Genomic DNA, 21,078 nt, shown 5'->3' with positions numbered 1-21,078 from the left:
TGACTCTCCCACGTTTAAGGCAGAAACTTTCTTTAAGAGGATGCCTTTTAATCTGCACAATCAGTCAGATGCTCTACTGGGCACTTGTCCCACCTGGCCTTGCCCACTTTCTTTATATATTAAAAAAAACTTAGTGGGATGAGACGTTAATGGTTATTGATGCAATGGCCACTTGGTGGTGCTATACAAGGAAGATAGTCAGCTGGAGAGGAAAGCACTGTCAAATCAGATTTTAAGGCAAGGGAGGAGGAGGCAAAGGAGGAGGATTTATCTACCCTTCTCTGGGAGACTCAGGCTGCAGTCACACACAGTAACTAACGCACTTTCAACCCACTTTCAATGCACTTTTCAACTGGATTTTGCCAGCTGACAGAGTAAAATCCAGCTGGAAAATGCATTGCAAGTGGATTGGAAACGCATTATTTAGCGTGCGTGATCACAGCCTCAGGGTGGCTTACAATCTCCTTCTCTTCCCCAACTCACAACAGACACCCTGTGAGATAGGTGGGGCTGAAAGAGCTCTGAGAGAACTGCTCTTGAGAGAAAGCTCTGAGAGAACTGTGGCTGGCCCAAGGTGTCACCCAGCTGGCTGCATGTGGAGGAGTGGGGAATCAAACCCGGTTCTCCAGATCTAAGTCTGCCGCTTTAGCCGCTACACCAAACTGGCCAGTGGGCACCTTTGCATAGCAACTTTGAACCATCTATAAACTAGAACAAAGTAGGAGTCCATTAGCACCTTTAAGGCCAACGAAGTTTTATGCAGAATGTAAGCTTTCGTGCGCGCACTTCTTCAGATGAGGAATGAGGTACGGTGAGCAGAGCTACATATAGCTGGCGTGCAGTGGTTTAGAGTGCAAAGTGGTATGAAGTTAAAAATCCAATGGCAGAAGAGTAAAATTAGCAAATTAAGAAAACCTTTGATCCGCCATTGGATTTTAACTTTGTACCACTTTGACCTCTAAATCAATGCCCACCAGCTATATGAAGGTCTGCTCACTGTACCCCATCCCCTCAGCTGAAGAAATGTGTACGCACGCAAAAGCTTAATTCTGAAGAAATCTTCGTTGGACTTAAAGGTGCTGCTGGACTCCCAACTTCATTCTATTGCTTTAGACCAACACGGCCACCCACCTGGATCCATCTATATACTAATTAGGACCGACTCTGCTTAGCTTCTGAGATCTGGCAAGATCAGGCTAGCCTGGGCCAGCCAGGTCAAGACAGAGAGGAACAGAGTTGGTTTGTCATTGGCTGCCTTTGTATAGTGAACCTGACCTTCCTTGGTGGTCCCCCATCCAGGGGTGGAATTCTAGGAGGAGCTCCTTTGCATATTAGGCCACACACCCCTGATGTAACCAATCCTCTGGGAGATTACAAAAAAGAGCCTTGTAAGCTCTTGGAGGATTGGCTACATCCAGGGGTCGTTTTGAAGAAAAAAAGGTGGTGGAGCTCATCCAGGAATTGTTATGCAGCTGCACTTACTATTCAATGGACAAGGAGGTGGAACTCTCAGAAGGAGGAGGTGGAACTCTCAGAAAGGTTCAGGAGCTGTGCTCCTGTGAGCTCCCACTGAATCCGAGGCCTGGCTACATCAGGGGTGTGTGGCCTAATATGCAAAGGAGCTCCTGTTAGAATTCCACCCCTGCCCCCATCCAAGTGCAAACCAGGGTCAACCCTGCATGTCTTCTGAGATCTGACAGGATCAAGCTAGCCTGGACCATCTAGGTCAGGGGAGACAATAAGGGGAAGTAAAAGACAGCTTCACTTTTACTTCAGCATGGTCTCCAGATTTCTTGTTTTACTCTCACACACAAGCATCAGTCCACTTTCCCCCTTCTTGTTGTGGCTGATACCACCATGCTGTTGTTTTGAGCTGCTGTAACAAACCTTCACAACTGCTACACTCTGGCTCATGTAGCATTTGAGAGGATCCACAGAAAGGCTTACTGCTTTCTTCCAAGCATCAGTAATCAGCCAGTCAGATCCTAAAGATCTGTTTTGAAAGCGGAGGCACCATCGCCTCTGTCACAGATGATCATAACTAGTTAGATTTGAATGCAGTAGCACATTAAGGGTGTACGTTTTTGAGAGTCAAAGTTCCCTCCATCAGACACAAGGAGAGACATGACTAGCTTAATGGATCTGCTGTATTCAGCTCAGCGTCTTTCAAACTTCTGTAAAATGAGATTGAGATAGAGGAAGGTGAAGGTAAAATAAAGGTCAGCTCTCTTTAGGATGCTTGGAAGTTATTTAAATCAACAGTGACCGAAGGTCAGATACAACATGAATTACAGATTAGGAAAGGCGCTACCCAAAGTGATGGAAATCTGAACCAAATTACCTTTCTACTTACTTATTTTAAGATTTGACACTATTTAGGACAGGTTTACGGGAGACACACACAAATGCTAACCATCACCATTATATTATCATTAGAGACCTAAGGTCAGTCTCAGGGTATGGTCGAGTGTGGCCATTAACGCATGACTGTGCAAACTCGTGATTGTCATGTTCATACATGTGTGTGCATAGACAAGTGCAGAATGTATGGTGCTGGTGATAAGCAGTGTTCCCTCTAAGCTGAGTTAGTGTGAGCTAGCTCACAGTTTTTTAGCCTCTGGCATTTTTGTCTTAGCTCAGGAAGGATGGCCCCAGAGCAAACTAATTTTTGTAATAGCTCACACCTTTAATGGCAGTAGCTCACAAAACAGAATTCTTGCTCACAAAACTCCACAGCTTAGAGGGAATATTGGTAGTAAGCAGGGCTTTTTTTGTAATTCCTTTGCATATTAGTCCACACCCCCTGATGAAGCCAATCCTCCGAGAACTTACAGTAGACCCTGTAAGAAGAGCCCTGTAAGCTCTTGGAGGATTGGCTACCTCAAGGGTGTATGGCCTAATATGCAAAGGAGTTCCTGTTACAAAAAAAGCCCTGGTGGTAAGTCATAAAAATCTAAAAAAACGAAACATTCCTTTGGAGTTATCTATTTTCAGCATTTATGTATCCCAAGATATAGGTAGAACAACACTGAAATGAGCCACATACAACAAGGACAAACCAACAGCCGGACACGGGCACAAAGCTGGCCCTTCAAATCAAACCGCTGAAATTGATTCATCAAGCCATGTAATAATGGCAACAGGATATCAAAGCTTCATATACAGTATATGCAGGGCTCTTTTTTTGAGCAGGAAAGCACAGGAATGCAGTTCCGGCTGATTTTGCACCAGGGGGTGTGGCCCAATATGCAAATGAGTTCCTGCTAGGCTTCTTCTCCAACTAAAGCCCTGTATATATGCAAAGCGAATGCTCAAATGATATCAAAACGCTGACAAGCAGATGTTCAATTTAAAAAGTTGCATATCTCCAGGTTCAAAAAACCCACTGTGGTAGGATAACAAATGGTCCAAAAATGTCAAGTACAATGTGCTAAGCCTTGTGATGTAATTAAAAAACAGTCTACCTGTCCAACAGAACATACGATATTTACGCTTCCAATGGCTGATTGGTGAACATTCAAACTGGACTTTTCCTCTTGGAGATTACATTTCATATAGGGGTTTTTTTTTAGCAGGATCGCACAGAAATGCAGTTCCAACTGGCTTGGTGTCAGGGGGTGTGGCCTGATATGCAGATGAGCTCCTGCTCGGCTTTTCATACAAAAAAGCCCTGTGTGAAACAATAGTGATATCAGGGGGTGTGCCCTGATATGCAGATGAGTTCCCGCTGGGCTTTTTCTACAAAAAAAGCGCCAAGCAATATAATGATGAAGACTTACTCATACAGCTGCTTCTGAGCATCATGGGGAAAACCTTTTATGTACTTAGTTACACAAGGGGAAGAGGGCACCATTTTATCTATGCAGACTTAAGGGAACTTGTTCAGGGAGATGGTGGATTGTTTCCACAACCGATTTTCAGCTCCAAGCTGCCGGTGCTACAGGTTTGGTGACCCACCTCGTTGGCATTGACATTGTCCATGGGGATGATGGGAATATCCATAAAGCCTCTCTTCAGCAGAGCAAGAAGTGACGTCTTGAAGACCTGCTGGAATTTCTCCCCAACGAACAGATAGAGAATGGGGGTGAAACAGAAATTGAAACACTCTCCGACAAGCATCGTAACCCGCAAGACCTGCCGCATCGTTCTAAACGATTCCCAGTGCGTTGTCGAACTGTGATAGAGATGGTAAGGAAGCCAGCAGATGAAGAAGGAGGCCACGGCTGCCACCAAGACCCGGAATGGCTTTCTGTTCCTCACCAGCCTTTTCTTCTTCATCTCCCAACCCATCCTACAATGGCAGCTTGTGATGATCAGGAAGGGAAGTAGGAAGGCCAGAAGAAACCGGACCACAAAGAGCGCTAAGTGAATACGGTTCCTCAAGGTCTGCATTTCAGGCCCATCCCTGTCCCTGGAGAAAACGAAATTGCTGGTGCATTTCATCCCGCCAGAATCCGTTGCTTGTGTCTCCTGGAAAGCCATGTAGGGAACGCTGAGGACAAAGGAAGAGAGCCATACTCCCACAATGAATTTCCGGGCCTGGGGAACTGTGCGGTTGTGCTGGGACCACACAGGGTGACAGATGAGCAGGTAACGGTCCAGGCTGATGATGGTGAGGAGAAAGACAGTGGTAAACATTGTCAGAGAAAACAGGAAAATGATAACTTTGCACATCAACGTGCCGAAGACCCAGCGGAATCCAAAGAAGCTGTAGACAGCAAAGAAAGGCAGAAAGGTGCAGAAAAATAAGTAGGTAAAAATCAGATGGGAGAACCAGAGAGTGTTCACCGTCCTCTTCATCTTCATCCCCAGCACCCAGAGGAAGAGGCCATTGAAAATGGTCCCCACCAGTAAGGACACCAAGATGAAAATGCCAAGTGTTAGGTTCAGAAAAGACATTCTCTCCGGGGAGGGGCTGGCAGGCACACCTGTGCTTGAAATATTCCGCAAAAAGATTGTTACACTCCCTGTATCCATGAGGCCCTGGAGGAAGACAGACAAGAGACCGAGTCAGTGGCAGAATTAGGGCTGCCAAACTCCAGGTGAGACCTGGAGTTCATCAAGAATTACAACTGTTTGTCAGACAACAGAGACCAAACAACTGCAGGTTCGAGGCTGTAGCCAGGATTTTTTTTTCTTGAGGGGGGCAGGCAGGGGGCAGTTTAGCACCATGTGGCTTATTTCTGAGGAAACCTGCTAAGCAGATCGGGCTATGAAAAGGAATGGAGAAGCTGCTCTTGTTTTGTTTTGACTAAGCTGTTGATGTGTGTCTCATTCAGGCCTCATTTTGGGCAGGAGCTCACAGGAGCAGAGCTCTGGAACCTCTGGATTTCCTTGTGCTCTTTCTTTCTTACCCTCCCCCCCCCCACAAATACTTACTTCTGGGGTCCATCGTTCAAACCCCCTGTGAGAATTTTGCTGAGCTCTAAAATTTGACAAACTTTCTAATACTTTCTCCCCCCCCACCCCCCAAAAAAAGGGAAAATAACCCAAACAGATAAAGCAGACAGATGAAAATCTTCCTCATGCCACTGGGCCATGTAGGAGAAAGTCATTTCAAAAGTATGATGGGAGTCAGGTTTTATGATGACAATTATAATTCAAGAAGCATTTTCAGATAGATGCTGAGCTGATATAATTTAGTACACCTTCCGGTGATGTCAGGGGTGTGTGGCATGAGTTGTGCTAATGAGCTCTGGCACCTCTTTTTCTATGAAATGACACCTGGTCTCATTTGTACCATAGAGTTTTCCCTCCCAAATGGCTGGAGCATCCGGGGAAACCATAGAGTTTCCCCTGAAACACCTAGAGAGGCCACGAGTGATGTCGCTGGCGTGATGATGTCACTTCCGGGTGACGTCATCGGCGTGACAATGTCGAGGGAGGTTTTCCCCACCAGCCCAATGTGGCCCAGCGGGTTGGGAATGTGGCCTCTCCACCACCACCACCACTATGCAGTGGCATATTTCTTGGCCATCTCATTGATTATAGGTTACTACTGCTGTATTTGCAGTATGGAGTTTAAATTTCCCAGGCAGGGGCTTAGCAGCCGTAGGAAAAGGGCTGTGGGCCCTGATGACTAACAGGCTAGGGGAAGTACAGGTAGCCACATTAGGGTTTGTTTTTATTTTCCTTATACGCTGTTATATCTATTAAGCACCTTGCCTTGTTTAAATACCCATCCCTGGATTAATAAACCTTTATCTTTTTAGTGTTCTCTGCCTGGTCATCGCACCTGGGTTTTTTCTCGGCTTAAAGGAGCATTTTTGCTTGGGCTTGGGAGGGCACTCTGGGCCTTCCCGAGGGACCATAAATCCAGAGTGGTGGCAGTGTTAGGCAGCAACCCACAGAGTCCATGGCAGGATGACAGGCATTGGGGGAGGGATGGGGGGGGAAGCGAATAAAGCTCCGCCAGGTAAGAGAACTGCTAAGTATTGAGGGGCTTCAGTCAAACAGTCCAGAAGGGCAGCTTCAAATCAGAAGGGGGACCATATTGCCTTGAACCTTTGTAACCCCACATTCTGCGTTACTCGCACAATGCCAGCCTGCTGTATTCCTAGTCCTCTTGCGTTGATTTTGTCATCTATCATTGTACTCCTAGCCCACTGTACTCCTGGCTGGCGCTCCTGTTTCCGCTGCCTCTCCACCACCACCACCACCACCACTACGCAGCGGCATATTTTTTGGCCATCTCATTGATTATAGGTTACTACTGCTGTATTTGCCATATGGAGTTTAAATAGGATATTGTGTAGATGCAGGGCTCTTTTTGTAGCAGGAACTCCTTTGCATATTAGGCCACACAATATGCAGCCAATCCTCCAAGACAGGGGTATCAAACATGCAGTTCAGGAGCTGAATCAGGTCCCTGGAGGGCTCCTATAGGCCCCCGAGCAACTGGCTGCCATCTGCTTTCTTCTCCCTCTCTCTTGCTTCCTTCTGCATCACAGCTTGCTTTGCCAGGCTTGCTCAATTGCACAGGAGCTACAGAGCAAAACCTCTGTTTTCTCCATTAGCTGAGGCTCCTCCCTTGGGGAAGAAGGGGGGAGGAACAGCTTGCTTTCCCAGGCTCTCTCAGTTGCACAGCAGAGCTACTGAGCCAAGCCTTTCTTCCTTCTATTGGCTGAGGCTCCTCTCTCCAGTCCTCTGGGGAAGGAAGGAAAAAGCCAGAGCTTCCTTTGCTCAGCTCCCTGGATCCCATGGGAGAAATACAAAGAAAACACCTTTAAGTCTTAAGCATGTTTTTAAAATGTGTATATATATAACATATATATATGTTTTTGTCTGTGTTCTTTATCAAATTTATATCTCTGCTACCTGATCTTAAATAGGTACACACATGGCCCGGCTGGACACGGCCCGGCCCAACCAGACATGGCCTGGCCCAGCAAGGTCTCTTTTACTTCAGATCCAGCCCTCATAACAAATGAGTTCGACACCCCTGCTCCGAGAGCTTACAGGGCTCTCCATACAGGGCCTGCTGTAGGAGGATTGGCTACATCAGGGGTGTATGGACTAATATGCAAAAGAGTTCCTGCTACAAAAAAAAAAAAGCCCTGTGTAGATATTTTATACTGATGCCCTGTTGTTTTATATACTGCCCTGAGCCCTGTTGTATAGGGGAAAGATGTTTTTCTCTTTTTAAAGCAAACTTAATAACTAAATAATAGATAACAATCTTCATTCAACGTCCCAGCTGGCCTGTATGATTGCGTTTTTCTCCTCTTTCGGGACTTGCTTAACCTGCTGCCCTTGCTCTGAGTGAAGAGGGTGGGCTACAAAACAGCTAAATCAAATAAAATGAAAAACTAGTGAGGGAAACCCATGGCAAGGACATAGGGTTGCCAAGTCCAGTTCAAGAAATATCTGGGGACTTTGGGGGTGGAGCCAGGAGCAAGGGTGTGACAAGCATAATTGAACTCCGAGGGAGTTCTGGCCATCACATTTAAAGGGACAGCACACCTTTTTAAATGTCTCCCTTCCATAGGAAATAATGAAGGATAGGGGCACTTTCTTTTGGGGCTCATAGAATTGGACCCCTTGGTCCAATCGTTTTGAAACTTGGGGGGCACTTTGGGGAGAAGCACTAGATACTATACTGAATATTTGGTGCCTCTACCTCAAAAAACAGCTCCCCCGGAGCCCCCGAAACCTCCAGATCAATTCCCCATTATACCCTATGAGAATTGATCTCCAAATCGCTCCAAAACGCTCAGCAGACGTTTCCCTCCTCCCCATTTCTGGTGACTCTGAAGCAAGGGATTGGCCTCTCTACTCACGAGTTGCTGCCAACTTCTTCCAAGAAACACAGACACCCCATCCCAAGAGGAAGCCTTTCAGTCAGAGACTGAAGCCTCCAGAGGTGGAAAGGCACAAGGTCCTCTGGGGACAGGGCTTCCCCCCACCAGCCAGCTGACTGGGGGTGGGAAGGAGCTTGGGAAAGTGGAAGAACCCCCGCTGGGACCTGGGGATTGGCAAGCCTACAAGGACATGACTCGAGTCCAAGTGCTTCGCTTTGGAAGTCTTTTCTCAGGCAGCCCGCTTTTTAACCTGGTTCCAATCCTGCACGTTTTATAACAGTTTGGTTTGCAGATACCTGATGAGAACGTTGATCCCACTGCTGGAAAAACCCGCCCCTGCTGATTTCTGCTGGTTAAGTTACTATAAATAGGCACAGGAGTGGAGCAGCCCAGCTAACTTTCATAATAATTTGGCCATGGTTGAACTTTGGTGGTGGAAAGTCCCGAAGTTGCAGCTAACTTACAGTGGCCCTGTAGGGTTTTCAAGGGAAGAGGCGGACAGTGGTGGTTTGCCATTGCCTTCCTCTGCACGGTGACCCTGGACTTCTTTGGTGGTCTCCCATCTGAGCACTTCCCACGGTTGACCCTGCTTAGCTTCCTAGATCACACAACATTGGACTAGCCCGGGCCATTCAGGCATGCGTTTTGAGCCCTTTCTTTAACTGTGCCTTCTTGTTATATTTCTTGACCCTTCCCTTCCCTTCTCTCCTCCTTGTAGAGAGCCACACTTTGAGTTTCTGTGTCTTTGGCAGTTGGGAGCAGGGACTCAGGAGGCTGGACGCTGGTAAGCAGGTGTCCTTTTGTAGGAAAAGAGGTGCCAGAGCTCATTTACATAACATATTTGCATATGATGCACCCCCCCACACAACATCACCGAAAGGTGGACTAAATTGTATCAGCTCAGCATCTACCTTAAAATGCTTCTTGAATTATAACTGTCATCATAAAACCTTATTCCCATCATACTTTTTAAATGACTTTCTCCTATCTGGTCACAGCAGCATGATGAAGGTTTCCATCTATCTGCTTTATATGTTTTGGTTATTTCTCCCTTTTGGTGGTGGTGTGGGGGGGAGTATTAGAAAGTTTGCCAGATCTTAGAGTTCAGCAACGTTCTCACAGGGGGTTTGAACAATGGAGCCCAGAAGCAAGTATTTTGGGGAGGGGGGGTTACGAAAGAAAGAGCACAATAAAATTTAGCAATTCCAGGGCTCCACTCCTGTGAGCGCCTGCCCAAAATAGGGACTGTCTGTAAGGAGAAAAAAGTGGACAGCCCCACCCCTTCATCCACATAGCCTGGATGGACTTACCTTGAAGCAAAATGATAAACTCTTGCTGCGGCTGTTGCATGAGATCTGGTGGGGCTCTGCAAAGATATCGATGCTGTCAGTACAGGAACAAGAAAGATAAGGAGAAAGGGCAGGAAATAATTTCTGCAAACGTTTGCGTGTTGAAGCGGGCAGATGCTGTACTGTTTTCTCCTTGTCCTAGCGCTTGAGAGCCAGAAATTCAGAGCTCTCTCCCCCCCACTACAGTCCCATCTTTCCAAGTGAAGGAGACAACAACGCACAAGAACTGTTTGCATGTCAGGAGCATCCTTTTTTGGCAGTAGCAGCCAATCTATTCAAAGATAGACTCGTGGGGAAGTTCCTCCAGGAAATCTTTCCATAGTGTAATGTACTGAAGTCGGAGACGTTCAAATGGCAACATGCTTTATTAGCTAGTACATCACAAAGACAACATGGCAGGGCCAGGTCCCCTATTATATACATTTCCCGGAACAATCTTCTTCCTGGTCAAGTCCAATTCTGACCAGTTAACTTCCTGCCACTGATCGTCATAGGCGGGCTGCGTTCGTCCCTTCCAGGTACCTCCCACAGGTGCGCTGTGCTGTACTTTCCAGAACAAACACCAGACACAACATTCCTCCGCCCCTAGTTCAAGATACATAGTCTTTCAAATGAGCAGGCAGCCGCCACTCTCTGAGCAACCGTTGAGGTTCTAGCTGGGGAGCTGGGGCTGCTGCCTGCGGTTCTGTAACCGCTGATTTCTCGCTTTAGGCCGCGATAGGCAGAGTGTTGTCTCGATCCTGCGGAGGTATCTCCCCTGCCCTGTAAGTCTTCTCCGCCAGTGACCCCAGAGAGCTCGGCAGGGTTGCTCCCTGTGATGGCCCTGTGCTCTCCCCGTTCCCCACTCCCCCTGGCCTTCTGGCTCCTCCGGCAGGGCGCGGCAGTGGAGTTGGTCTATGTTTCTGCGGAGGAGCTGCCCCCCTTTTGCCGAGACCTCGTAAGAGCGGGACCCGGTGAGCCACAGCACCTGAGCTGGTATCCACTCCGGCCCGCTCACAAAGTTCTTGGCATAGACCAGATCCCCCGGAAAGAACCCCCTCGTGGCCTCCCTGGTCTCGGGGGAGCTGCGGATGTCCAGGGCCCGGTCGGGGTGTAACCTATCTAACCGGATGGTTAACCACCTGCCCATGAGTAACTCGGCAGGGCTTAAGCCCGTGGACGGATTGGGGTTGATCCTGTTCCCAAACAGGAAGGTGGACAGTCTGTCGTCCCAACCCCCTTAGACTATGCAACCCAGGGCCTCCTTGATTGTGCGAACCATGTGCTCCGCTTGGCCGTTAGTGGCCGGGTGAAAGGGAACGGACCGTATGTGGCGGATGAGGTACCTATTCAGGAATTCCTGGAACTCCCAGGAGGTAAACACGGTGACGTTGTCCGTGACTATGGTGTCAGGAATTCTATGTGTGCAAAAAACCCTCCATAAGACTCTGACTGCAGCTGCGGTGGGGGTGGAAGCGACTGGGATTACCTCCAGCCGCTTCGTGTAAGCATCAACCAAGATAAAGAATATTTGCTCCTGGTATGGCCCCGCGAAGTCTAAATGTAGCCAGGACCACAGCACCTGATTGGATTCCCATCAGTGAACGGGAGCACCGGGCGGATTCGGCCGGGACTCTTGGCAGGGCAGGCACGTCCTAACCCACCCCTCAATCTCTTCATCCATTCCTGGCCACTATACATAGCTCTGCATCAGAGCTTTCATACGCAGTATCCCGTGGGCCAACCCCTCCCCACCCAGCCTGAAACGTGTGCAAGGATGCGGTCTCTGCCCGTGTACCTGGCTACCTCTGCTGCGTGGAGGGACCGCTCCAGCAGAGACTCCAGGAGCATCACGTGGTGGGCTGGGGCTGGATCCTTCTGCGGCAGTGGAAGGTGGCTGAGGGTGTCTGCGTGGCCCATTGCCTTGCCGGGGTGGTAGATGAGCTTGTAGGTGTATGAGTTGAGGAACTCATTCCACCGCAGGACCCGCTGCGATGGGATCTGCCGTGTCTGGCGGTCTGGGTCGAGTAGGCTGAGCAATGGCTTGTGGTCTGTGGCAACCGTGAAGCGCCTACCATACAGGTAGTCATTGAATTTGTATATGCCTGTCACGATTGCCAATGCCTCCTTATCTATTTGGGCGTAGTTGCACTCAGCCTGGGTCAAAGTGAGAGAGTAATAGTCCACGGGGACCTCTCTCCCGTCCGGGAGTTGGTGGCCCAGGACGGTGCCCACTCCGTAAGGGGAAGTATCGCTTGCTAAAATCACGGGGAGGGACTCGTCAAAATGGTGGAATATCTCATTTGAAACCAAGATGTCCTTGATCGCCTGGAAGGCCGCAGCCTGCTTTTTTCCCCAGACCCATGGGGCACCCTTATCTAGGAGTCTGTGTAGGGGTTCAGCCAGGACCACTCCGTAAGGGGAAGTATCGCATGCTAAAATCACGGGGAGGGACTCATCAAAATGGTGGAATATTTCATTTGAAACCAAGATGTCCTTGATCACCTGGAAGGCCGCAGCCTGCTTTTTTCCCCAGACCCATGGGGCACCCTTATCTAGGAGTCTGTGTAGGGGTTCAGCCAGGACTGCTTTATGGGGCAAGAATGAGTGGTAAAAGTTCAGGAGCCCCAAAAAACTTTGTAGCTCCGCTCTGCAAGTGGAGGCCGGGGCTTGTACTATTACCCTGGTCTTGTCAACCGTTGGATGAATTCCCACGACGTCCACCACAAACCCCAAGAACAAATCCACTGCAAAAGCCACTGATCTTCAGGATCAAGGAAACAACATAGCAGAAAACCAACGGTCCAGACATTCCAGGTTATGATAATCAGAATATGGTGGTGGGAAGTCCCACCAAGTTGCCACCGACTTATGGCAACTTTGTAAGGTTTTCAAGGAACAAACTAGAGGTGGTTTGCCATTACCTAGCAACTCTGGGCTTCTTTAGTGGTCCCTCATCCAAATGCTTACCAGGCCAGGGCTTTTTTGTAGCAGGAACCCCTTTGCATATTAGGCCACACACCCCTGATGTAGCCAATCTCCAAGAACTTACAGGGCTATTCATATAGGGCCTACTGTAAGTTCTAGGAAGATTGGCTACATCAGGGGTATGTGGCCTAATATGCAAAGGAGTTCCTGTTACAAAAATGCTCTTGGACTAACCCTGTTTAGCTTCACAGATCTGACAAGATGGGACTAGCTAACCTGGGCCGCACATGTCGAATATAATCTTCAAAAGTCCCATTTTACAGCATGTAGCATCCTCAGCTCTGATGGCCAGCTGCTTAGTCAAATGAATAGAACGAAGTTAGAGTCCAGTGGCACCTCGAAAACCAACCAAGTTTTATTTGAGATAAGAGCTCTTGTGTGCATGCACACTTGACTGAAGAAGTGTGCATGCACACGAAAGCTCATACCTCAAATAAAACTTCGTTGGTCTTCGAGGTGCCACTGGACTCTGCTTCAGACCCACCAGGGCTGTCCACCTGGATGAACATATGAAGCTGCCTTCTACTGAATCAGCCCCTCGGTCCATCAAAGTCAGTATTGTCTATTCAGACTGGCAGCGGCTCTCCAGGGTCTCAAGCTGAGGTTTTTCATGCCTATTTGCCTGGACCCTTTTTTGGAGATGCCAGGGATTGAACCTGGGACCTTCTGCTTACCAAGCAGATGCTCTACCACTGTTCCTCCAAATGAATAGTTCAAATGAATAGTTTCACACCAGACACTGCCTACAAAGATTATACTTTATACCAGGGGCGGCCAAACTTGCTTCACGTAATAGCCACATACACTAAGCACATGCGGTAAGCAGGACCGTCTCTCTCTTCCTGTTGGTGTCAGGCTCTCTCAGCAGTCCAGAGCAGGGGTGGCCAAACTTGCTGAATGTAAGAGCCACATAAAATAAACATCAGATGTTTGAGAGCCGCAAGACATGAACATCAGATGCTTGAGAGCTGCAAGGAAGGAAAGAAGGAAGCAAGGAAGGAAGGAACATGAGGAGGGAAAAGAAAGCAACTTTAAATGCATTTTCTTGGCTTGAAGAAGTGATTTAAAGAGAGCAATGCCTTCTCCAAGTCAGCCAACAGGGTGGTGGGTCTTCGAGAGTCACCCAATGTGTGTGAAAAAGCCATGTGACTCCCGAGGTTCCGTTTGACCACCCCCGCTTTTTACAGTGGAGACTCAATATTCAGCCGCCCAGCTCCTCTTGAGTTCACAGGTAGAAGTTTTTAGACGCTCAGAAAAACAGTTTTTGCCAGGAGAAAGGGACATGATCCGTTCTGAGTGCATCAAGGTAATCTTCTTCAAGGAGACGACTGGCAATTTCCTTGAGAGAGCTTCCCCTCCAAGCTGCTGATGCTACAAGTTTGGTGGCCGTCCTCATTGGTGTTGCCCATGGGGATGATGGGAATATCCATAAAGCCCCTCTTCAGCAGGGACAGAAGAGACGTCTTGAAGACCTGCTGGAATCTCTCCCCGACAAACAGATAGAGAATGGGGGTGAAGCAGAAATTGAAGCACTCCCCGACGACCATCACCATCCGTAATGCCTGTTGTGTGAAGCCGAACGATTCCCAATAATTCGGTGAACTGTGGTAGAGGTGGTAAGGGAGCCAGCAGACGAAGAAGGAGACCACAGCTGCCCCCAAGACCCAGAAAGGCTTCCTGTTCCTCACCAGCCTTTTCTTCTTCAATTCCCAGCCCATCCTGCAATGGCAGCCCGCGATGATCAGAAGGGGAAGCAAAAAAGCCAGTAGGAACCGGACCACAAAGAGAGCCATGTGAATGTGAGCCCTCAAGTCTTTAGTTGCAGGCCTGTCCCAGTCGCTGGACAGAGCATAGTTATTGAGACACCTCTTCCTGTCCTTGCTCTCTTGGATCTCCCGAAAGCCAAGTAGGGAGAGCTGAGTATTAAGGAAACCAGCCACACTACTGAGACCACTCTCCATGTCCGGGGAATCGTACGGTTGTGCTGGGACCAGACGGGGTGACAGATAAGGAGGTAACGGTCCAAGCTAATGATGGTGAGGAGAAAGACGGTGGTGAACATCGTGAGAGAAAAGGAGAAATTGATAAGTTTGCAAACCACCGTCCCGAAGACCCAATGGAAGTCCAGCAAGATGTAGACAGAGAAGACAGGAAGGAAGGAACAGTACAGCAAGTAGGTGAAGATCAGATGGGAGAACCAGAGGGTGTTCACCGTCCTCTTCATCTTCACCCCCAGCACCCAGAGGAAGAGGCTGTTGGAAGGTGTCCCCACCAGTAAGGACACAAAGATAAAAAGGGCAGTGGCCAGGTTTGCAGAGGTAATTCTCTCTAGGGAGGGGCTGGCATACACTTCTGTGGTTGAAACGTTCCCTGGAAGGTCAGTCTTGTTGACGGCATCCATTAGGCCCTGGAGGAAAATGGAAAAGATGGAACAGAGTCGGGCTGTAATCACACACACTAAAGCAGGGGTGTCAAACATGCGTCCCAGGGGCTGAATCAGCTCCCCGGAGGGTTCCAATCAGGCCCCCAAGCAACTAACTGTTGTCTGCTTCCTTCTCCCTCTCTCTTGCTTCTTTCTGCATCACAACTTATTTTGCCAGGCTTACTCAATCTCACAGGAGCTACAGAGCAAAGCCTCTATTTTCTCTATTGGTTGAGGCTCCTCCCTTGGGAAGGAAGGGAGGAGAGCTTACATTGCCAGGCTCTCTCAATTACATAGCAGAGCCAAGCCTCTCTTCCTTCTATTGGCTGAGGCTCCTCCCCTTCCTGGTCCCCTGAGGAAGGAAAGAAAGCGCCAGAGCTTCCTATGCCCAGTTCCCTGAATCCCATAGGAGAGATGCAAAGAAAGCAACTTTAAGACCAACGAGAGCTGATGTTTTAAGCATATTTTAAGATTTTTTTTAAAAAAAATCTTTAGTTGTGTTTGCTTGTGCCCCATAAAGTTTATATCTCTGCCACCTGGCATTACATTTTATGACACACACGGCCTGGCCCAACAAGGTCTCATGTACATCAGATCCAGCCCTCATAACAAATGATTTTGACACCCCTGTACTAAAGAATGCACTTTCAATCCACTTCCAATGCACTTTCCAACTGGATTTTGCCACTTCCCACAAGTAAAATCCAGTTGGAAAGTGGATTGAAAGTGCATTCCTTAGTGCGTGTGATTGCGGCCTTTCACTGGTAGAAGAGGGAGTGGGGTGGGAAAGGAGATGAGAAACAGCGAGGAAGAAGTGGGCTAACGTGAGGCATCTGTCAGGTTCCAAGACTTTCGGCAGTGCCCTCTGCCACTGGCCCCTCCCTGCTTGCATGCGTTCTTTGCCTCATGTCCGCACACCCTTCCCTTGTTTCCTTGCTTGCAAGTTCTCCAACTCCTTTGAGCTACCTGGGTTGCCCACCCCTGCCTGGGGAAGACTTTGTATATCGTGAAAGTCACAGCAATGGCACCCCCAGCCATGCACACCTCCTATTGCCACTGAGGAAAGGGCAGGCAGGTAGCTGCTGGAGGGGTCATGCAAGCAAGCAGGGATGCATCGGCAGGTAGGTGGAATGCAAGGGTGGGGGAAGGAAGAGAGGTATGAGCAGATGACCCCGTGGTGGGCAGAGGAGGGGAGTGCTCTCTGCCCAGGGCCCATGAAAATCCTAGAACCAGGCCTGCCTCCCACCCACCCCATGCAACCTTAATGGACTTGCCTTCTAAGAAGACGGGGCGCTCTGCTGGGCCTGCGTTGTGCGGGATCCAGGAGGACTCTGAGACAACAACATCAAAACTGGTTCATGAAGAAAGACGATAAGGAGAAGTGACAGGAAACGACTTCTGCAAATGGTATCTGTGCGTGTTCGTCAGGCTGGTACCACATTCATTTCCCTTGACCAGATTATGAAGGCTGTAACAATTGCAGGACAGACAGAAATTCAGCTGTCGAATTCAGCTGCATTAGTAAAAGCCTGCATGGATTTGTAAAGAATGCCTAAATCAAGGTTTGTTTTCCACGGCCCCTTTGTGTCATCAGTGCCACACGTTCACCCCCGTCCCATCCCCACCTTCCTCAGGTTGTCCCCTGAGCAATCTGCTAATTTTGAAAAGTGTCGTGTTGATTGCATTATGATGCAAATCCTTTATTTTTTATAATATAGTAACCTAACATTGGGACTAACAGGCAGTGAGGTTTCATCTAGCCTTCTCCATGCAATTACATGTCCATGAAGTTCCTTCCCCTTCCCCTTCCCCTTCCCCTTCCCCTTCCCCTTCCCCTTCCCCTTCCCCTTCCCCTTCCCCTTCCCCTTCCCTTCCCCTTCCCCTTCCCCTTCCCCATCCCCTTCCCCTTTCCTTCCTTTCCTTTCCTTTCCTTTCCTTTCCTTTCCTTTCCTTCCCTTCCTTCCCTTCCCTTCCCTTCCCTTCCCTTCCCTTCCCTTCCCTTCCCTTCCCTTCCCTTCCCTTCCCTTCCCTTCCCTTCCCTTCCCTTCCCTTCCCTTCCCTTCCCTTCCCTTCCCTTTCCCTTCCCTTTCCCTTTCCCTTTCCCTTTCCCTTTCCCTTTCCCTTTCCCTTTCCCTTTCCCTTTCCCTTTCCCTTTCCCTTTCCCTTTCCCTTTCCTTTCCCTTCCCTTCCCTTCCCTTTCCCTTTCCCTTTCCCTTTCCCTTTCCCTTTCCCTTTCCCTTTCCCTTCCCTTTCCCTTTCCCTTTCCCTTTCCCTTTCCCTTTCCCTTTCCCTTTCCCTTTCCCTTCCCTTCCCTTCCCTTCCCTTCCCTTCCCTTCCCTTCCCTTCCCTTCCCTTCCCTTCCCTTCCCTTCCCTTCCCTTCCCTTCCCTTCCCTTCCCTTCCCTTCCCTTCCCTTCCCTTCCCTTCCCTTCCCTTCCCTTCCCTTCCCTTCCCTTTCCCTTTCCCTTTCCCTTTCCCTTTCCCTTTCCCTTTCCCTTTCCCTTTCCCTTTCCCTTCCCCTTCCCCTTCCCCTTCCCTTCCCTTCCCTTTCCCTTTCCCTTTCCCTTTCCCTTTCCCTTCCCTTCCCTTCCCTTCCCTTCCCTTCCCTTCCCTTCCCTTCCCTTCCCTTCCCTTCCCTTTCCCTTTCCCTTCCCTTCCCTTCCCTTCCCTTCCCTTCCCTTCCCTTCCCTTCCCTTCCCTTTCCCTTCCCTTTCCCTTCCCTTCCCTTCCCTTCCCTTCCCTTCCCTTCCCTTCCCTTCCCTTCCCTTCCCTTCCCTTCCCTTCCCTTTCCCTTCCCTTCCCTTTCCCTTTCCCTTTCCCTTTCCCTTTCCCTTCCCTTCCCTTTCCTTTCCCTTTCCCTTTCCCTTTCCCTTTCCCTTCCCTTCCCTTCCCTTCCCTTCCCTTCCCTTTCCCTTTCCCTTTCCCTTTCCCTTCCCTTCCCTTCCTTCCCTTCCCTTCCCTTCCCTTCCCTTCCCTTCCCTTCCCTTCCCTTTCCCTTCCCTTCCCTTCCCTTCCCTTCCCTTCCCTTCCCTTCCCTTCCCTTCCCTTCCCTTCCCTTCCCTTCCCTTCCCTTCCCTTCCTTCCCTTCCCTTCCTTCCCTTCCCTTCCCTTCCCTTCCCTTCCCTTCCTTCCCTTCCCTTCCCTTCCTTCCCTTCCCTTCCCTTCCCTTTCCCTTTCCCTTCCCTTCCCTTCCCTTTCCCTTCCCTTCCCTTCCTTCCCTTCCCTTCCCTTCCTTCCCTTCCCTTCCCTTCCCTTCCCTTCCCTTCCCTTCCCTTCCCTTCCCTTCCCTTCCCTTTCCTTTCCCTTTCCCTTTCCCTTTCCCTTTCCTTCCCTTCCCTTCCCTTCCCTTCCCTTCCCTTCCCTTCCCTTCCCTTCCCTTCCCTTCCCTTCCCTTCCTTCCCTTCCCTTCCCTTCCCTTCCCTTCCCTTTCCCTTCCCTTTCCCTTTCCCTTTCCCTTCCCTTCCCTTCCCTTCCCTTCCCTTTCCCTTCCCTTTCCCTTTCCCTTTCCCTTCCCTTCCCTTCCCTTCCCTTCCCTTCCCTTTCCCTTTCCCTTCCCTTCCCTTCCCTTCCCTTCCCTTCCCTTCCCTTCCCTTCCCTTCCCTTCCCTTCCCTTTCCCTTCCCTTCCCTTCCCTTCCCTTCCCTTCCCTTCCCTTCCCTTCCCTTTCCCTTTCCCTTCCCTTCCCTTCCCTTTCCCTTCCCTTCCCTTCCCTTCCCTTCCCTTCCCTTCCCTTCCCTTCCCTTCCCTTCCCTTCCCTTCCCTTCCCTTCCCTTCCCTTCCCTTCCCTTCCCTTCCTTCCCTTCCCTTCCCTTCCCTTCCCTTCCCTTCCCTTCCCTTCCCTTCCCTTTCCCTTCCCTTTCCCTTTCCCTTTCCCTTCCCTTCCCTTCTTTGGGTTTGTTGGGTTGGGTAGTTTTGGCAACATGACCACATGTTGTTTCTTCATTCTCCCCTCCCCCTATAGCTCCTGATATATTTTCTTTTGTCAGTGTTATGATGTTATAACATTACTGCATATGCGGAAAAAGGAGGCTCCATTGCTGCTGAAGTACCTGAGGACGCATGTGGTGTGCTTCATAATTCCTGAATAACAGCAAGGGAGGGAGGGAGGGAGGGAAGGAGGGAAGGAAGGAAGGAAGGAAGGAAGGAAGGAAGGAAGGGAGGGAGGGAGGGAGGGAGGGAGGGAGGGAGGAAGGAAGGAAGGAAGGAAGGAAGGAAGGAAGGAAGGAAGGGGTTTTTATCATTGACAAAGTACATGACGACATGGCTGCACAAGCCCTTTTTTGTTGTTTAAAATTTTTTTATTCAGGTTTTATAGGATACAGAAAAATAACCCCTTTTCAAAGGAAGTGCAGAACACGTGGGGTCAGATCCAAATTCAAGGGGAATTCTGTCTGTCTGTCTGTCTGTCTATCATCTATCTATCTATCATCTACCTACCTACCAATCTGTATGAGTGTCTGTATGTATAAACTATATGCCAGTGGTGGCCAAACTGTGGCTTGGGAGTCACATGTGGCTTTTTCACACATATTGTGTGGCTCTCAAAGCCCCCACCACCTTGTCAGCCAGCTTGGAGAAGGCATTTGTCTCTTTAAATCACTTCTCCAAGTCAAGCCGGTCAGCAGCTTGGAGCATATAAAGACAAAGTTGCTTTCTTTCTACCTCTCACTCCCTCACCCCATCTATTTTCCATCCTTCCTTTTTCTTCTTTCTTTCCTTCCTCCCTTCCTTCCTGTCTCACAGCTCTCAAACATCTGACGTTTATTCTAGGTGGGTTTTGCATTAAGCAAGTTTGGTCACCCCTGCTATACACTATACTGTATACTATATGATCTTGAGCTATTATCCTAGAGAACCAGTTTAATGTAGTGGTAAGAGCATGGACTCTAATCTGGAGAACCAGGTTTGATTCCCCACTCCTCATCTACATGCAGCTGCTGGTGTGACCTTGGGTGAGTCACAAGTTCTCTTAGAGTTGTTCTCTCAAGAGCAGTTCTCTCAGAGCTCTCTCAGCCCCACCTCCCTCACAGGGTGCATGTTGTGGGGAGGGGAAGAGAAGGAGATTGTGAGCCGCTCTAAGACTCCCAAGTGAAGGGCAGAGTATAAATCCAAGCTCCTTCTCCTGATGCTGCTACTACTACTACTACTACCACCCCCTGACCTTTCATTTGTCTCTAATGAGGTTAGATGTAGTTCCTTGTCTGGGAGAAGATGGAGATAAAACCGGCATTGAGCAGTTCTGCCTGTCCTCTGTTACCCACTGAAGCCTTTGTCCATTTCCTCTTTCTCTTCCTCAGAACACAGGTGTTGCAGGGAAACCCCTTTGCTGTGGTTCTCACCAACCTTTGACAGTCGTATTTTGAGAGCCCTGCATTGTATTGCTGTTAGAGCACTGAGTCTGGAGGACCCAGGTTTGAATCCCTGATCCACCGTGGAAGCTCGTGAATGAGCCCAAAGCCTCTCTCACGACCTAACTTACCTCACAGGGTTATTGTGGGATAAAAAGGAGGGGGGAAAATAATTATGTACTGGCGAAAGCTTTTTTTGGGGAAAAGGATGGGATAAGCGTACACTAGTCGAACTAATGGGGTTTTGCCAGATATTGGATTTATAGCCAACTCTGTATTCTGAATCTCAGAGTGGTCACAATCTTCTCTACCTTCCCCCCCCCACACACACACACACCAACAGACACCCTGTGAGGTAGGTGGGACTGAGAGAGCTTTTTACAGCAGCTGCCCTTTCAAGGACAACTCCTACGAGAGCTATGGCTGACCCAAGGCCATCCCAGCAGGTGCAAGTGGAGGAGTGGGGAATCAAACCCAGTTCTCCCAGATAAGAGTCCACACACTTAACCATGACACCAAACTGGCTCAGATAAGGATCCTGACAAGAGGCAGACTGGCCAGGGTGTCAGCTTGCCCAATGGCAAGTGAGCCCCTGATGAAGTGGCCCCCCTTAAACATTAGACAATATGTTTAAAATGTTAATGACCTTTTAGTAGCTTGAAAATGTAACAGAAGTTCCACTATTATTACTGTA

The 21,078-nt window shown here is 49.1% G+C and overlaps 2 protein-coding genes across 2 annotated transcripts; both read right to left on the bottom strand.

Moving 5' to 3' along the window:
* Positions 1-3,882: 3,882 nt before the first annotated feature.
* Positions 3,883-12,845, bottom strand: LOC132585810 (probable G-protein coupled receptor 33). Its single transcript, XM_060257688.1, has 5 exons — positions 12,833-12,845; positions 11,435-11,679; positions 9,611-9,683; positions 6,531-6,664; positions 3,883-4,983 (listed from the first exon to the last, which is right to left on the bottom strand). The coding sequence occupies exons 1-5, from the start codon at positions 12,843-12,845 to the stop codon at positions 3,883-3,885; spliced, it is 1,566 nt and encodes a 521-aa protein (XP_060113671.1).
* Positions 12,846-13,932: 1,087 nt separating this feature from the next.
* On the bottom strand, positions 13,933-15,017 carry LOC132585809 (probable G-protein coupled receptor 33). Its single transcript, XM_060257687.1, is given in 2 exon segments — positions 13,933-14,519; positions 14,522-15,017. Coding segments are annotated over 2 exon segments (1,083 nt in total).
* Positions 15,018-21,078: the final 6,061 nt, after the last annotated feature.

Source organism: Heteronotia binoei, chromosome 17 (assembly GCF_032191835.1).
Source record: "Heteronotia binoei isolate CCM8104 ecotype False Entrance Well chromosome 17, APGP_CSIRO_Hbin_v1, whole genome shotgun sequence".
NCBI classification, from domain to species: Eukaryota; Metazoa; Chordata; class Lepidosauria; order Squamata; family Gekkonidae; genus Heteronotia; species Heteronotia binoei.
The sequence above is the reverse complement of the archived record's forward strand: the minus strand, read 5'-3'. Positions and strand labels throughout refer to the sequence as shown.

Excerpts from the sequence above, each read along its gene's own strand:
- LOC132585810 (XM_060257688.1), bottom strand. Across the intron at positions 6,665-9,610 it reads GTTTATCATTTTGCTTCAAG|TGGTGGTGGTGGTGGTGGTG; the intron begins GTAAGTCCATCC and ends GCCGCTGCGTAG. Across the intron at positions 4,984-6,530 it reads AGCAGGCTGGCATTGTGCGA|GGCCTCATGGATACAGGGAG; the intron begins GTAACGCAGAAT and ends GTCTTCCTCCAG.